Raw genomic sequence first — 19187 nt, 5'->3', positions numbered from 1 at the left:
CAATGAATGACACATGACACTACCATCTAGGCATCCATCCTACTCCCTTTTAGGTGTTCCTCCCCTGTATAAATACCACTCCCCCCCCCCCCCTTCCCCACAGGCATGCTATTTGCCTTATAAAAGCTCCTTCCCCTGTATAACTGCCCCCCCCACACACACACACACCACACCACCACCACCAGACAGTTATGAATGTCCCCCTCTCTTAGCATTCCCTCATCCCTAAGAACACTTATTTCCTCTATAAATGACCCTTTGCTTTTCCAAACCTCACCCCACCCCACCCTAAAATATATTGATATTTTTTCACTAGTGAAAAATATCACTTTTATAGAATGAATAATTTTTGATATCTCACTGGTAAAAATGTAATAAAAGCTTACTAAGTACTTAGATTGCTTGAAATCTACTATAGGAATACACATATTTATTATGAATGATCCTTCCCATCTTGAGAGCTCACCATCCTCTTTTGGCATGTTCACATATCTTGGAATCTCAATTTCCTCTATTACACCCCCCCCCCCCCCCCCCCCCCCACCCCCCCCCCCACCCCCCCCCCCACCCCCACCCCCACCCCCACCCCCCTTCCCTAGGAAATTTTACCATGTGCTTTCCTTTCCTGTTATCAAACAAGAGCCATCCACATTTCCCTGCCCACTTCATTCATTTGTATCATTTTGTATGGTTGTAGATCTAAGGAGATGCCAATTTAACATTTGAAAATACGTGTTGGATATTGATATTGTCAAGAGTGGAATTGCATGGAATATATTTTGAAAGATGCTGTTAATTTATTTGATTTACACAATGTTATTAAATTTAATATATTGATCAATTAATCCTGAAATTGAGTTTTATTTTCATCTAGTATTTGCAAGACTCATTGGCAGAGTCATTTATTATATAAAATGCATGCTCCGCATGCCACTAAGTTATATTATAAAATATGGCTCATCCAAGCTAGAATTCCTAGTGAAGACTACATCTTTCAGGACACTACAGCGTGAAGCGAAATTTCCCCGGGAATTCAAAGCAGTGCATCGTCGGTAGCCACGGTCGGGTGATTACACTACACTAAGCGCTACACGTCATGCTTTTCTAAATTTTAGTAAGCTGTATTGGAAAAGTCTTTAAATATGAGCTTCTTTGTAAAAAATCAAATGTTCAGAGTTCGATAGATTCAATATTCTTCATCGTGAAATGACTGTCAATCGTTTCGTGCGTTTGCAAGTGTTACCCTAATTTCAACAGAACGATCAAATCTGTTGCTAGACTCACAGGTACTTGTGGACATGATTATGATGTTTTTAATCAAAATATTACATTATAGACGAGTAAATTATTGTATAACAATCTCATGCTTAATTTGTAAAAAAAACATCATAATCATGTCCACAAGTATACCTGTGGCTAGAATATGGAAAACCCATTGTTTATTAGACTGTCGGACTGGGAATCTGCGGATACAAGATACAAGAAGATTTATTTAAAGTCCGACTGTCATATGTTAAAAACAAAGAACATTAGCTCTGTAGAGCTATTTCTACGACTTAACATAAGTAAAATACAGAGAAAAACTTTATAACAAAAACAAGGGTAATATCACAGCATGCAAGTTATATAAAATGACTAACTTATGGATACGAACAAAAATACAACAAAGGACAAAGAAAGATACATACTTAAATACATGTATTCTTTTTTTTCAAATGTAAGCATGCAGAGCTTGTAAAATTTATAGCCTGATCAATCATCCCGAGAGCCCAGCTCAGTGGCGGTCATATCAACTAAACATACATGCATACAAAACTCTTGTTTACTCAATTTGTAAACAAATATCCCGTCCATGTAATATATGGCATTCGACCAAGCAGACAGGAATGTCCAGATAGCAATTCTTTAGGGTGTCCACAGTGACAATATTCCGTCTCTTACATCTTTTACAGCTGGTACCGGCGTTCAGCCCAGTTCTGCTAGGCAAAGCTCGATGTTCTTTTTTTCAGAATGTCCAGTGTAAATCGTTATACTTCAGGGTGACTTTACGGCAATACACATTGATGTTGATGGGACATCACAATAGCACCATTCATTACTTACTGTTCTACACAATATCGCAACTGGAATCAAGTGGTCTGTTAGTACATGTACAGTTGTTTCAACATGTTCCGCTAAATTGTTCACAGCGCTGTACGGTTAGTATTTTTGAACATGTTCCGCTAAATTGTTCACAGCGCTGTACGGTTAGTATTTTTGAACATGTTCCGCTAAATTGTTCACAGCGCTGTACGGTTAGTATTTTTGAACATGTGCCGCTAAATTGTTCACAACGCTGTACGGTTAGTATTTTTGAACATGTTCCGCTAAATTGTTCATAACGATGTACGGTTAGTATTGTTGAACCTGTCCCACTGAATTGTTCATAACGCTTTATGGTTAGTATTTTTGAACATGTTCATAACTATGTAAGTCATGTCTATATAGGGAATACGCAAATAGGATTAAAAAAGACACGACTGAAAAAATGCATTCTCCTTTCACCCAAAACAATAAATAACCAAACCCTAATTTAAACTCGAAATCGATTTAACGTGGGCAAAATAACCACAAAATGTAAATTTACATGGAGACTCGATGAAAAGTACATTATTGTACAAGGATGATAATGTGCAATTGTTTGACTGGGACAGAGGGCAACAACCCAAGATCATGACTATTGCTCGACGCGAAGCACAAGGGTAATAATACCATATATTTACATTTGTCTGGTATTATCACTATATAGTCTGTTTGGGAGCTCTGGCATTGATGTACGTTTAAATGCCATCCATCACGCGCTACACTTATCAGCGTATTAATACAACACAAACCGGAACTACAATATCCAGGATAAACAAATTCAACGACTTATTATTTTATCTACATTATTTGTTATAAAAAATATGCCATTTGCGCATTACGTTGATAATAAAATGATGTACTATTTTGTTTGCCAAAAAGCACTCGACCATGTTCCGGCTGTTCCAACGACAGACAAAACATCTGTTGACTGTCGGTAAGGCGGTAATTATGAATGTTAAATATGAATTATAGCATTTAAATGATAAAAAAAGTAAAAGGAATGTAAATATAAACGTTGAACTGTTTTTGTATGGTATTTATGATCTATTTGAATGCCAGAGCTTCGCAAGCAAACAAATCATAATGTGCTAACGCACAGTATGCTGTTTGCTTGCAAAGCTCTGGCATTCAAATATATCATAAATACCATACAAAAACAGTTCAATGCTTAAATGCTCCGTAAGCGCCTTCTGCTTCATCGACGACACCCGCCATACTAATTGTGCAATTTCTTCCGCGAAATATGACGTTGTTTTGAAATTACGTCACAATGCTCGGTTGTAATGGCGGCGGTGGAAAAACAAGATGATAGCCACCTCAAAATTTCAGAAGAGGATGACGACTTTAGTTCAAGATGGAATAACTTACCCGACATTCTGGTAATACAAATATACGGATATCTGTGTGACCACGCGAGGCTGCACATGGCATGCGTCTGCAGGCGATGGCGGGATCTGTTTTATACGCCGTCCCTTTGGCGACGTAGACGGGTACATTTTATGGGACTGAAGGCCGAAAATAAGGCGAAGCGTGAGTGTCAATACATCAACACCATGGGCAAGTATTTAAAGACACTAAAGCTTTCCTTTCGGTAAACCGACATATCGGACGGTCAAGGTTATGGCGCTGGCAGCCGAAACTTATCTGAAACATCTACTTTACGACTCGAAGATACGTCTCACCTAGAGTGTTTTTGCATCAGTTGGATTTGGAGAATTGCTGGCACTTTTGGATATCACGTAATAAAGTCATTGGGGCTCTCTGTAGATTGTTCAGGCGTCTTCGATATCTGGAATCAGTCAGTGTCGTTTCCTGTCGGCTTTCGTTACACGAAGGTTGTCGTCTGCTTGAATCCCTTAGCCGCGGTTACGCTGGGAAGACGCTCAAAGTGTTATCTGCTGACGATCTTTTCCAGACAAATGTTTTGCCGATACGTCACAGACGGTACATAAGTACATTGTCCAAATTCTCAGCCCTCACACAGATATACGTCAACTATTCATCTATCAACTCAGATATTTTAGACTCCTTCGCTGAAAACCTGAGCAACACATTGCAGAAACTGACACTTTCAATAGAAAAGAACGTGAGCCATATTGTTATTCCATCAGAAGTATGGAACAATTTTAGTAAGAAATGTTCGGATGCAGTGGTGATTCTCTATATATACGTTACGGGAAGACTCTACGATCCTACTGCGCCACTGGTCAAAGGAATCCCAGTCAGAGAAATGTACGTCGTGTCATGTGCATCGATTGCAACACATGATGACATGCAAGGACAGATTCCATTTCTGGTCCGACATATCGGAAGAACGTACCAGGACACACTTGGTACGTATATGCTACTTGTAGTTATGAGACATTCATTGTGAACGTAGTCATCTGAGTCATCAGACGACCTAATATGAACATACATTATCACTCATTCAATAACAGAAGATGCAACACGAAAGAATTTTGGTAAAACCATAATGCATAACTGATTTTGGAGCTTGAACCACATGAGCTCGTTTTTATAGATTAGTAAAATAATACTGGAATCCAGTATGAGCCCAAGTTTTATCAATATTCCTTAACTTAGGAAACCTCTTAACTTAAATTGCCCCATAGGAAAGCATTACAGAATTTAAGGGAACATTTCCCGGTTAAGATTGTTTCCCTAAATCAAATAATGCTTACGATGGAAAATTTCAAGTTAAGGAATAACCCTAAGGAATGTTGCTGAAACCGGGGCCAAGTGTCAATGGTTAATATCAATATCATATTTTACTGATCAATATAAATAGAAACGAGATCCTGTGGTTGTAATAGCAATCTCATTGAATCTTCGACATACCAGAATGTCCTACTCTAATATAAAGAGGAATATATACTAATTAACCGGAGCAAACCCTCGTTTCATCAATATTCCTACCATAAAATGTTTCGAAAATCCCCAAGCTAAATATTAGCTAAGATTTATCCAAGCATGACTTTCCTGGAGTTTTTTTATCTTAACTAAGAAGCTCATTTTAGAACAAGAACGTTGAAAAAACTGGGGGCCGACACGAACATCATCTATACATGATTAAATATTCTAACCTAGAGATGAAACGAGGGGAGAATTAAGAAACAAAAGATCCTTGAAAAATGTTTAGACGTCATTGAGGACAACCGCAAAGTAGACTTCTAAAAGGCCAAATCCAAGAAATACCGAGTACAGCAAAAAGAGCTGGTTGTGCGCTTCAAAAGAGCTAGCAATATTTTTCTTTCTTTCTAAGAACACTTAACTCTCCAGCTGGACAAGAACCCACCGATAGATGAGGAGCTGTTGTATTTGCTGATATCGAACCGGAAGTTAAGACATATACAACTGTGCTGCCATCTGGTCGTGCCTACTATTGACAAAATACGTCTACTGTTGATCCACAACAAACTCCGTAAGTCGCAAGCTCAGATAAAGTATAACGACCACTGTAGTCGTCAGATCTGTCACAAAAATTATCGGTCATAGGGGTGTCGGGTGGTACACACTCGCCTATCTTTCACCTAGGCGGCCAGTGTTCGATTCCCGGATCGGTCACCTGCCCGACTACGTGGGTTTTCTACGGGTGCCCTGGTTTCCTCTCGGGTGTTTCTATTAGGGCCAACAAGAGTGATTAATTTAAATTGATATATGGTAACTTGTTTTGCAATTGTTGTAAAGGTAAATAAAGTTTTGAAGAGAGCATATAGGAACGAGCCCCTGTGACGTGTATACATAGCATATTTCCCACAAACCTTACGTTTTCAGAATAAACTATGACTAATCCGAATATTGGCTAATATCAGATTTCTAAAAGGCCCATAAAACATCATAAATCCTAGGGTTAATACGATCACATACGTATCAGAAGTGTCCAAAAATTGCTTATCAGCGACTTACACGTTTTTGTTATTCTCCCGTGTCAGATTTGCACTCCATGACCTTGAACATTCACGGCCTGAATGAATGCGAATGGCAGCAACTGCGACAGATTCAACAGTCTCTGGTCAACGCCATCAACGGCAGACTCTAAACATAGCGGTGAATTGTGGGACTCTAAGTGATGACGCCGAAAGCGACATTTCCTGTTTTATTTGTAGTAATGTATTCGGAAATAAATGACGTTTGCATGCAGTGTTGATATGAATCATTTTCCACACACTTGGTGTCATTGGATAACATTACAATATGCAGACTCCATCATCCGCCTGTCGGATAGTGTCTTCGGCAGTATGCTTCAGTGAGATAGCACTATAAAGGCGGCTATTTAAAGGAGCCAAAGACCATACAAAAACCCACACGCAATCATCACACGTACATGTATGCACCTCGCTCGCACACAGGATAGTCCTATAATATAAGACTTCATATTGTTCATATCGTGATTTTTTACATTTATTATCGGATATTTACATTTTTGTTATTTGTCGAACCTCGAAATTCGACAAATAACAAAAATGTAATTATCCGATAATAAACGTAAAAAATCACGATATGAACCTTCGAAGTCTTATATTATAGGACTAGCACACAGGAGGGACCATCCTGAATGAATTGTCGCTAGAAATCGAAAGAGGGTACCAACCGCCCGTACGCTTCTTCCGCCCATTTAAAGTTACATTATGAGCATTATGTTGATTTAAACAACTACATGTATAGTTTCATTTATTTATTATTAGGAACACCTAATAAAACTGTTACAATGATTTCTTCTTTATTATGATACAAATAATTAGTAATAAGATCAAGATGGTAGATTAAGGGATTATTACCTTTGTGTACATTCAGTTAGTCATCAGTACAATCTAATTAAAATTAGACTTGTAATTTCCGTTCCTCTACGATACACTGCAATACCTCGGGAACGTTACGTAAGTATTTATACTTCCGAAGAACGAAATCACACCGAAAATTTCTAGGCGACGCGCTGATTGGCTGAGCTCAAAGGTCATGCTGAGATGACCTCCTACGGGGCGTCGTTAGATCTTGTATTGCAGTGTATCGTAGAGGAACGGAAATTACAAGTCTAATTTTAATTAGATTGTCATCAGTATTTCCCCATTTATATATGCAGATTGTATAATATTTAGTGTGGTAGAGCTATTTTTCTTTATCCACTGTATTATAATACAGTTTGTACATGTTCTTACCGGCAGAGAGCAAAGGTATAATTAACCGCTGCTTCAAACATCATCATACAGATTCCTTGCCATAGTTCCGCCACAGGGGCATGTCTAGTCTTATATTTAAAAAGAATCCCAGAAATACATACATATTAAGTATATAGGTATTTATGGCTATCTCTTAATTCAAGACCCTGTGGAGGGGCCGCGGTGGCTGAGTGGTTAAGGTGTCCCGACACTTTATCACTATAGCCCTGGGTTGCGAATTCGAAACCTACGTGGGGCAGTTGCCAGGTACTGACCGTAGGCCGGTGGTTTTTCTCCGGGTACTCCGGCTTTCCTCCACCTGCACCTTAAATGACCCTGGCTGTTAATAGGACGTTAAAAAAAAAAAAAAAAAGCCCCTTTGGTTCCGCCGAGGTCAACCAAAATGGTTTTTAAATCAACGATTCATAACATAATAGAGTACATATGCACGCCCCTCATGAAGACGGGGTATTGCGAGTGTTGTTGACTCTGATGACTATTCTATATAAATTGTGTCGACGTATAAACGGATCTGAATCGTTAAATGACATTGACCTTGACATTTGACCCCCAAATCAATGGAGTTCATCCTCTCGTTAAGGGAAACAAATGTTTTCCATGGCATCCAGAGTATAGTTATTCATTAAATAAAACCATTGAACGGTCGCCAGATTGTATTTATTTCTACACGAATGCAATAAGGTGAACGCAGATTGCAGATTGAGAACACGCACGTAATTGTTTTGAACACATATCATAACATTTCTGATTTACTGGAATCGTGGACCGTTCGTAGGATTTTTTATTATAACCGACAAGGGAGCGCTTATTAGTAGTTGTTGCACAATAACAAATCCTCTATTCACGCCTTCGTTTGCTAAGCCTACGTTCTAGTATGCAATTAATCAGATTGGCTATTGTAAGGAACTGGATGTTTAAAATAAACCGTTGGTCACTAACGGACGCCTTTCTAGTGATATCATCACTACAAAGCCACAAATGGACTGAACACCGTGGTTGACACCACACCAGTAAAACTAAAAGTAAAGAACCGATGGCGTAGCTGAACTAAAAGCTACAACTATTGCAATAGCGTTAATTGGCCATTTAGTAAAAGAAGAGGATACTTTGAGATTTACGCTAACTCAACCAAACCTTAAAGAATTGTCTGCATAACTAGCGTTGGCTTCCGGTAGCTCTACACACTTCGCTAAACTAGTATAGTATGGTCTACCCGGTAAGTAGTGCAAATCTACCTAGAGTTGCTTCCCCTGTGTCATTCCTTTGAGGTACGACCTAGTTTTACTCTCCATCAAATAAGTAAGTATGTATGTCATACCGACCAGGTCATGCCTTTCACACACGTCCATGTACTAGATATATCACACTTATATATATATATAAGTATGGATTAGTACATGTCTTCCTACGTGACACTATGACACTGGTATTAGTCAGATTTGTGGAGAAGACGTTGATATCACGGTTGAGAGATTCCGTCCAACTTGTTAAAAATAGAACAGTGTAACTATAGTGTCGCTATCTATTAGAAATCGCCGCTGTCTTCAAACTTTTCTAGCCAGAATCTTCAGCCTTAATTGAATAAAGTAGGTCTATTAACATATATTTAATTAGAAGCACGTTGTGATGTACAGGAAAACCTATCATACAAATTCATTCTTGAGTATGAGCGATACATTAACTTGTAAATTGGTGATATATATTATTTGCTATATATAGTATTTAAAGCTTTAAAGAGGCTTACCCGCAGACGGACCGGTAAACGGCACATCTCCGATCACTAAATAAACTTCAGTACACGTTTCTATGTGACAAAATTAGAGGCTTTCCGACTTTATTTCTTGAAAACAATTACAGAATATGTATTTAAAAGACGTTTTAAAACTCAACCTGAGAGGGAAATGTATCGAATATAACGGCAAATCTTCTTTGTAAATCGCCGCTGCCTTTGAAGTTATCACTGTGTGGCACTGTGCACGTGCTTGTTTCTTTGATGTGTCAATCAAATTAGACTCCACTTTATAGCGGGGACTTATTGCGGGTTGCGATTAAATAAATAATATTTAAAAAATGAGGTTTTAATAACACTCTTCAGCGTTTTATAAGGAACATAAAACGAAAAACTCAACAATTCCAACAATCTGTCATGTGTAAAAAATCTTTTTCTATTAGCCAATTTTTCTGATCTCTCTGCGGGCAAGCCTCTTTAACACGAGCTGTTTTTTGTTTCTGTTTTTTTTTTTACTATTATTATTGATGGACCAGTTATAGATATGTCGGACGACGACGTCGTGAAGCACGCGGGCGGGTGTCATTGTGGAGCCGTCAGGTTTGAAGTCATGGCACCAAGGAAAGTCCATGTATACGACTGCAAGTATGGAATAAATCATTTCTATAGTTTTGTTTACAAAGTGTATTACTAGTATCACTACAATATAAACTTATGGTAATATCCCATTGTTCCTCTTAATATGTTGATATTTCCTGATATATGCTATATATATAGATATAATTCGTATCCATGTATGTAAATACATTGCGATCCAGGTATTCATATAATCTTATAGACGACCTCCACAATGATCATGTCAGGGTATCAGCCCGACCATCGTTGCGCCATTGAAACATTCTTTTCTAAGAACGCCGATGTGGCGCAGCGGTATAGGCTGCGGGTATTTCTGGCTAGGCGATTGGGTGCCGTAGATCGTGAGTTCGAGGCTCGGTCAGGGCACGAGTCAAAAAGTTGTCTTCCGTCGTCATTTGTGTTGCTAAGTTATATATATACACATGTACATGTATATATTGTAGCTGCTCCATATGTGCTAAGAAGCAGAATAAGCATTTCATTGTGCCGGAGTCGAAATTCAAACTCCTGCAGGTAAGCTTGATTTTCTTTGCAGCTGGTTTAATGCAGGGTAGCGATTCCAATCTCATTATATATATTCATGAGGTGGTTGACTCCACCCATATTTCTGTACACAAAGGTAAGTCGGTAGTGTATTGGTATTTTTATATCTAACTTGTTATGAAAAGATTAAGCGACTTTCCTTTTTAATGGATTATCCTCAATGACCCCTGCATTAATCCAGCTGCGTTCAGATATTTTATTTAAGTGTCTTGTGATGCAAGATGTCTCCTTGCATTTTAAGTAGACGTAATGTTGATAATTGATACAGTTCGAAGAATTTCCAATGATAGTATACATTTTAGTAATGGTCACAATAGACTTGCATGCATATGACAAACACGAATTACTGCTAAACATTGCTGGACTAGGTATCGTAATTGTCAAGCAGGACAACACGTTGCTTGTGCAACAGATGTATTCATCAACTCCAATCTCTCCCAGAGTTCATTGCGGTTCCCTTCATAACACGGTGTTATGAAGGGAACCGCAATGCACTCTGGGAGAGATTGCATCAACTCTACTAGTAGGGACACGTATACAATAATCATAATACTATTTTAATGTTAAACACGCTTTGGGTTCTGGTTAGTCTGTTTTGTCCGTCAACTTAAGTCGAAGTTCTATAAAAATGTCATCAAATGATAGAAAACACTGGCTGTTATACGACTAGGTACATGAACCGGAGGGGTAAGCGATAAATTGGATCGAGTCTGGATTATATACAAATGTATCTAATCACCTAGTTATACTCAAAGTTCTCTTTATACAATATGATTATTATTAAATGATGTGCATTTATTTCTCTAATAGGTAGCACGTACAGAGCGAAACTGAAAGGTCAAAGGGGTCAATCGTTAAAAACCCACCTTCTTGATAATAAAGTATGGGGTTATGACATCTCGTTAATAGACACTGAGATATAAATCTGTTCAATAAGATTCAAACATATGATCCTAAACAATTTAGCGCCACGTTTGTCGAATGTGTTAAAATCTTGAAACTACTTCCGACTAGCAAGAAGCCCCGGGAATCAAGCTATTTGCCCAGTATTGCAGCAGAATGAAAGCATAAAGTTTGGGACCGAAAAAACCCACCCGAAAACAGTTTAAACTTCTTATAACGTTTTATAACCCGAGACATATTTTTGTACCTTATATAATGGTTCATTTTTTATTTGACCTTAAAACACTTCCGGTTTCACATTGTGTACCTTGTCAGTAATGATAATATTGCATTGGAATATGTTGTTTTTTTGTGAGTCACATTAACATATGTACTGTTAACAGGGCATGGACAGTATAACAACGTACACATTCAACACACACCAAGCCAAACACATGTTCTGTAGAGTATGTGGAGTCCAGAGCTTCTACAAACCAAGATCCAATCCGGACGGATATGGTGAGTCAATGGCAAACACAAATAGCGACCCAATAACATCAATAACACCAATAACATCAAGGTAAACTAGATATGACGCCGTCCTAATGTGATGGAATTACCCAGTATAGTGAGGTTAGTCACAATAAAATCAAAGTAAGCTAGCGATAACACCGTCCTAATTAATGTGATGGAATTACCCAGTATAGTGAGGTTAGTCACAATAAAATCAAAGTAAGCTAGATATAAGGCCGTCCTAATGTGATGGAATTACCCAGTATAGTGAGGTTAGTCACAATTAAATCAAAGTAAGCTAGATATAACGCCGTCCTCGTGTGGTGGAATTACCCAGTATAGTTGGGTTAGTCACAACAAAATCAAAGTAATCTAGCGATAATGCCGTCCTAATGTGATGGAATTACCCAGTATAGTTGGGTTAGTCACAACAAAATCAAAGTAATCTTGCGATAATGCCGTCCTAATGTGATGGAATTACCCAGTAAATGGAATTACCCGGTATAGCGAGGTTAGTCACAATAAAATCAAAGTAAGCTAGCGATAACGCCGTCCTCATGTGATGGAATTACCCAGTAAATGGAATTACCCGGTATAGCGAGGTAAGTGACAATTAAATCAAAGTAAGCTAGATATAACGCCGTCCTCGTGTGGTGGAATTACCCAGTAAATGGAATTACCCGGTATAGCGAGGTAAGTTACAACTAAATCAAGGTAAGCTAGCGATAACGCCGTCCTCATGTGATGGAATTACCCCAGTATGTACCATCCATTAGAGCAATGCAATAAGCACTGAAGCAGCTGCTTGTTTTAATTACCACCATGTCGTTAATACGTTGGGAAGGGTTCTGAATATCTATCTGCAATTGTTCTCGTTCTTACTGACAGGACGTACGATTCACTAGAGACTGTTTTTCTCAGTCATTAACAAGCTACCTTCTATTTTATATTACCTTACTGCTGGCATTTTGGGTTGAGAGTTCGCCATGTAGGTAAGCTATGGGCTCTGTCCCCAGGCGGCTGTGAATACAAGTAATTAACAGCTCTATGATGCAGTTATATATACCACGTATATTAAACATCAACTGTTTCTTTTACTGACCTCATCTTTAAAGGTGCTATTCACTTGTTTCTCGTTTGTACAATTATTATTTTTCTCAAAAGACGTCCTGCGACAAGCTATCTGAGTGAGATATGTGTGTGTATGTGAGATATGTGTGTGTGCATGCGAGGTCTGTGTGTTTATTACCTACCTTTTACTATATTGTATGTAATTATCGGTCATGTATATATAAAACAATAAATGAATTGAATTGAATTGAAGTTGAAAAGTACAATAAAATGGCGTTCAAGTCACTCTATTCAACTAGACTACATATTCAAATTATCCGAAAACTCGTCCTCGTTTCAACTTCGTCAGAGACCAAACGTAACAATAACATTCGGACTAACAATACATTATCACACAATATCAATAATACAAAAAGGTCAAACTTGTTTGTTTTTTATCCATTTTTAACCTACTCAGGCGTATGTCCACACTGCATTGATGGCGGAACAATAGAGAGCATGGTCGTGGAGACGTTTGACGGTCAAAACTGGGAATCGCACATCGGAACCACTGACATCCATAAATGGTCTGATGAGTCTAACGCACCGAAACAGTAGAAAAATAAATTAAGATAATGCAATAAAGACGTTTGAAATATGTCAAGTTTTCATGTCGTATTTATACTATTTAGTATAGAACTGTTCATCTTAATTAATGTTTGTTCAGGTGTAGATCAAATTACTTCTACGTGATCACAGACGATTATTGGCTACTGTCCCTAGCTAGACAGTTTCAATTGGAAGGAATTACAGAATTCAGCGAATGTTCCCTAACGAAGAATTATTTCCTAAACTCCAATGGTGATTCCCTGTGGAAAACGTTCAGTGATGTCTTTAATTTAAGGAACTGGGCCCGGGTATGTCGAACATTTATACAAAAATGGTCAAAGTAGGCAAAAATATCGAAAATATCCAGGATTGTTTCTTATGTAACCTAAGTAGAACGTGTGGACATTTGGACATGATTGGAATTATATGTTTGTGTTCCAATTGTTGACACTTTTCGGTCCACTACTAGTGTGGTGTAGTGCTCATTAAAAGGTAGCGCGTTGGGGATACAATCCAAACAGATCACTTCATACTGTTCGAATACCAATGGTCTATCTTATCAACAACTGTGAAGATTCGGTAAGAGGTTCTAAGTTCACAAAACGAGTTGAGAGTAAGTATGTAAAGTTTCAGGAGAATTGGAACATTCATGAAGTTGGAAGTCTGCAAGAACGTCGGAAAATCAATTTATAGTGCAAGAGAAGATAGTTGTCAGTGTATGAAATTTCAGGAAAATTGGATCATTAATGAAGTCGGTAAGAACGAGGACATCGAGAATTTAAAGTAACAACGACCTCATTTTTTATCCATGTGATTGAAACGCGAATTCCTTCATGAGATGAGAATAAGTATATAATTTTTCAGGAAAATTGGATAACTAATGAAGTCTGTACAGCAAGAACGCCGAAAATCTATTCATAGTTACAGTGACCTCATTTTAGAACTCATGTGGTTGAAACGAGAACTCGTACAAGAGACGATGGTTGTTAATAAGTGTATGAACTTTCAGGAAAATTAGATCATTAATAAAGTCGGTAGAGCGTCCTTGCGAACCTATCCCTGCCTAACATCCGGGACTCGACACGATGGGATGAACAAAATAATGAAATGTATATTTCTACCAAATGAAGCGCAATCTAGATTTTTTTTATTCCACAAGCTTTACCTTTCAAAGCACCAAAGACTCAAAAAGAACAGACACGGATCTAGTGTATTTCATTTTTTATTCAATTTACATTTATTATAGCTATACCCATTTTTACATAATATTTACACTGCATAACACCTTATACTCATGTACAAATTATATATATCTTTTATTTAAAACAAATCTCTCCAGATTGATAAATCTCTCCGACCCTTACACATCACTTCTATACGTGTTTTGAGATACAAACATATTCTTGTATTAGTATACAACGCTAACACTTTAACAGATAAGTTACTATCGCACGCAGATTCAATTCGTTCCGCACTCATTCAATTTTCTACACAACCCGATCTCTACCTACAAAATATTGTGTGTAATTAACTTATCCTACCGCAATCCGAAATGATAAATAAAAACTTATCTTTTGTAAAAAAAGGCCCTTAAAATACGCGGATCAGACAAGTGAAGAAATTCTCATGAAATCAAACATTAGCTTATAATCATATAGTGTTGATTTACTCGGACTGCAGCGTATTTATCTGGTATGCTAACAATATGATGCATTGATCCCGTGTTTTTTAAAATTGTTATTAGATCTAGTATCTATATAGAACAAACAGCTGAAACGTGATCAATTTTCAATACCAAAAATATCAGATATATTAGTGTTTTCCTGGCGTATAACTTGTACTAGTAATACAATATTAGCGTACTTATACTAGTAATGAAATATTAATGTACTTATACTAGTAATGAAATATTAGTGTACTTGTACTAGTAATGAAATATTAGTGTACTTGTACTAGTAATGAAATATTAGTGTACTTGTACTAGTAATGAAATATTAGTGTACTTGTACAAGTAATGAAATATTAGTGTACTTGTACTAGTAATGAAATATTAGTGTACTTGTACTAGTAATGAAATATTAGTGTACTTGTACAATGTAATGAAATATTAATGTTGTCCTGGCGTGTAACTTGTACTAGTAACGAAATAAAACTTATATTCACATAAAAGTTCTGTTACAAATTGATGAAAAAAAAATGTAAAAAACTAAAGCTTCAACACACAAGGACAATATACTACAGCGCCAACACGCAGTGTCATATGTACCACGGCGATACGGGAAAAAATCAATACGAATGCCATGTTAACTACCATTGCGGTAAAACCAGGTGTGTCATGCAATCAATGGTAGCTAGCTATTGAAACAAACTCCGAAATATTATGCAAGAGGATATTTTGTTGTAACAGGTGCTGGAGCCGAGTGATAATACGTCTCAAATTTGGACCAACTTCATTCAAAACAAACGGCAGCAATCGTGGATTCAATATAATGGCCGACAACTCTAATCCGTAATAATTATACACCATACCATGTCTATACGAGCGACACAAACAATAACTATGTTTCAAGACTCGCATGCCGTTTCTTATTTACACAAAGCGATCCTACCAGAATTATCGTTCGATGATACGATGTTGTCAACAGACAGGCTCCGAAAATAACAAAATGTTTCCATGGATTTAAAATAATTCCGAAAATAACAAAATGCTTCCATGGATTTAAAATAATTCCGAAAATAACAAAACATTTCAATGGATTTAAAATAATTCCGAAAATAAAATGTTTCCATGGATTTAAAATGATTCCGAAAATAACAAAATGTTTCCGTGGATTTAAAATGATTCCAAAAATAACAAAATGTTTCCGTGGATTCAAAATGATTACATTGCTATTATATCTGATCAACATGATATACTTAAATACCGAAACACATACAGTGTTACTTTGCTAAGTAAAATAATTCATACAGTGTCTATCATCGACCTTTTGTTATTCATAAAAAAGAACGGGAAACACCGACTAAAAAAAAATCCAGCAATTTTAACATTAAATCGATAGCACGAGGGCTTTGGTTAATGGTTCGAACAAGATATAAAATTGCAAGGGGACCCTTGGAAAAAAATCGCCGACATCCGCCTGGCAAATCGAGAAATCCTTCAAAATTATTCACAAATATCTGAAAACATTTTGAGCGTTGCATACAGACTACATGAATGGTCTATTTCTGTACGAGACAGTCCCAAAATGTACACTTGTATATAATTATGGCGTTTGTAAGTACTAGTATGTTGAAATTGCCTCCGACCAACGAACGGTAGAATGGGTTACCCTTTTCTTTATCTAGTGGAGATCTAATGGAAAACCAATAACTAATGCCACCACAAAAAACAACACATTTCACTCTCACTCGAATCCAGAATATTTCTCTATGCTGTAGCTACATTATAACCTAGTAGCATGGAGTAAAATTATCTGTAATTAATACCCAGTGTAAGGAATGTTACGAAGAAACGATCATATTAACAAACGGATGAACACATTTCTAAAGCTATCTATCCATAATCCAACAACGCGGTTTATACTACGACCTCATTTTTTTCATTCTGTTTGCTATAACTATTACTCCTGAAAGAAATGATGAATAAGTATCAGCAATAATCTTAAACCAAGCTTTCAAATACATCAAGACAGTGATTCTGTGATAAGCAATCGAAATTGTCAAATTTCGGACATTTTGCAAAAATCAGTAAAAACATTTATATATACCGAATATTCCGTGTATTTCAATAAGATCGCAATTGATCCACCGAAAAATACCTCGGTTTGCCAAAAAAATCTGTCTCCGTTAGGAGAGTAAAATAATATAATAATATATATGGCGGTGCTTTACCCATCTAACATCCGAGACTACACAATGTACGTCTCTGAGCTAGTCATAGATAAAAGTGTCATGCTTCATGATGAGACAGTTATACAATAGCGCGATACACGTAGACATAGAACCACAAATTACATAAATATACTAAAAGAATTTCGACGTATAATGTATACAGTCGTTGTAGATGTACAGTCAAACCTTGATGATTCGAACTTCGTTGATTCGAATTTCTCGCTGTATCGAACTTTTTGCTTTGTCCCGAATTTTCCCACTATATAACACTACTAACGAAACTATGTATGATTCGAAGTTTTATAAATCGAAGTTTTCGATGTATCGAACTTTTTTCATGACCCGTTAGCTATGATATTATAGGTAATTGACATCTCATGATTCGAACAAAAAATTTACCTGTACTGACCACTGGACAGGTGTTTGTCGTGACCCCTGCGGCAAGATTTCACACCTCTCCCCCAAATGCCCTGACTGACAATAGGGATAACGATAGCGTGTGTTGTCACTCCCGGTCATGGGGTTAATTAATAATCAGACCAAATTGATAGATAAAAGGTGTATTTAGAAGCCATGACATTTAATCACTCCGGTAAAACATTTCGGTAGTCGTCTCTGATAATCTCCGCCGCCATTGAAATCAGCGGTTGGTGAGTAAATTTTACGGAACTGTAAAACAACCGGACCAATTTTAAACACAAACAATTAGCGATGGCTTTACTCATATTCAAAGTGTCACGGTTCAAACTTATACATAAATATCCAAGTAAATCGATTGTTTGTCATTCAATCATGCATTCTCCAACCGATCGGCATTCCGTATTTTATATGCACATAACGTAAACGCACGTGTCTTTAGCAGAAAAGCCTACCGGCTTACGTAAGTGTGCATTGTACTTCTTTTGCTTTATCTGTTAAACGCGATATAAGTGTTTTGTAACCGATACATATTTTGTTTGATTAATAAAATGCTTAGGTATAATTAATGAAAAGAATTTTTATTTTGTTGTGTTTGAGGTATAAATTAACTAAACTTTTCGATGTGAGCACGACAGGCGACGATCAACACGAAGACACTGAGGACATGCAGAGACATATAACGTTAACAGATATGGTCATTATCAAGAAAACATCGATCTATTGTCAACCATGAATAATTCGAAGTCCCGCTGTTTCGAAGTTTTTCTGTTAGTCCCTTGAACTTCGAAACATCGAAGTTTGACTGTATATGATTTTACTACGTTATAATGACCCTCTGTGCTTTTGTCTTCCCACACCAGATAAACACACACGTTCTGCTTAAACCTCTGCTTACTAATGATAATGTAGACTAGACGAATTATGACCCTGCTTAGTTTTGTTTACTCCATTACAAACGAACCTGTTTATCTCACCAAATTTTCCTGAGTGTTTAGTTTACCAATCACTTCATTACCTTTCATCTTTTCTTATTCAGTGCTTAAGGTTGTTCTGTGACATCGTGCGTTAATTGTATATATTCATTCATCATGTGTCCGACATTAACCTTTGATCTCTTAGCCAGAAAAAGCGAATCATACCTTTAACACACACAAAAGAGCTGATTTCATAAATATTCTGACCGTGAGAAACCCATACCAATTTGAAGTTAATATATTAAATGTACACGTATCTGATGTAACTTCTAATGTACAGATAACATAATAAATTGGATATTATCTATAATAGGCTAACATGTCTACACCAGATAAACAATGGCACACGAAGTCGACCGTTACTATCGCTACAGCAACTTCGCCAGAATCTTAGCCCTATACTACAAACGTCTGCTTCTGGTTAGTATTTATAGAAAAAATATTAGCCCCTACTTCTACTATATCAACTTTAGTAGGAGTGGGGGCTAACCAGAAGCAGACGCATGTGCCTATTCCGAAGTAAAGCAAAGACCAATTAAATTGGTCAAGTGCAACTTAGTTGAGCAGTGAGCCACATGCAAGTCGTATGGATAGTTTGTGAAAGAGTCATTGTACAAACAAATTCTTAGAAACACTTAA

At 37.1% G+C, this 19187-nt stretch overlaps 2 protein-coding genes across 2 annotated transcripts; both read left to right on the top strand.

The window, feature by feature from the left end:
• The first annotated feature begins 3412 nt into the window (after positions 1 to 3412).
• LOC117332536 lies at positions 3413 to 6265 on the top strand. The gene is made up of 3 exons (XM_033891483.1): positions 3413 to 4457; positions 5387 to 5545; positions 6057 to 6265. The coding sequence occupies exons 1-3, from the start codon at positions 4355 to 4357 to the stop codon at positions 6161 to 6163; spliced, it is 369 nt and encodes a 122-aa protein (XP_033747374.1). The 5' UTR covers positions 3413 to 4354; the 3' UTR covers positions 6164 to 6265.
• A 2268-nt stretch (positions 6266 to 8533) lies between these two features.
• On the top strand, positions 8534 to 14848 carry LOC117332535 (centromere protein V-like). The gene is made up of 5 exons (XM_033891482.1): positions 8534 to 8600; positions 9567 to 9675; positions 10110 to 10179; positions 11496 to 11610; positions 13133 to 14848. The coding sequence occupies exons 2-5, from the start codon at positions 9575 to 9577 to the stop codon at positions 13270 to 13272; spliced, it is 426 nt and encodes a 141-aa protein (XP_033747373.1). The 5' UTR covers positions 8534 to 8600; positions 9567 to 9574; the 3' UTR covers positions 13273 to 14848.
• Positions 14849 to 19187: the final 4339 nt, after the last annotated feature.

Source organism: Pecten maximus, chromosome 8 (genome assembly GCF_902652985.1).
Source record: "Pecten maximus chromosome 8, xPecMax1.1, whole genome shotgun sequence".
NCBI classification, from domain to species: domain Eukaryota; kingdom Metazoa; phylum Mollusca; class Bivalvia; order Pectinida; family Pectinidae; genus Pecten; species Pecten maximus.
This window is presented reverse-complemented; position numbering and strand designations above follow the sequence as displayed.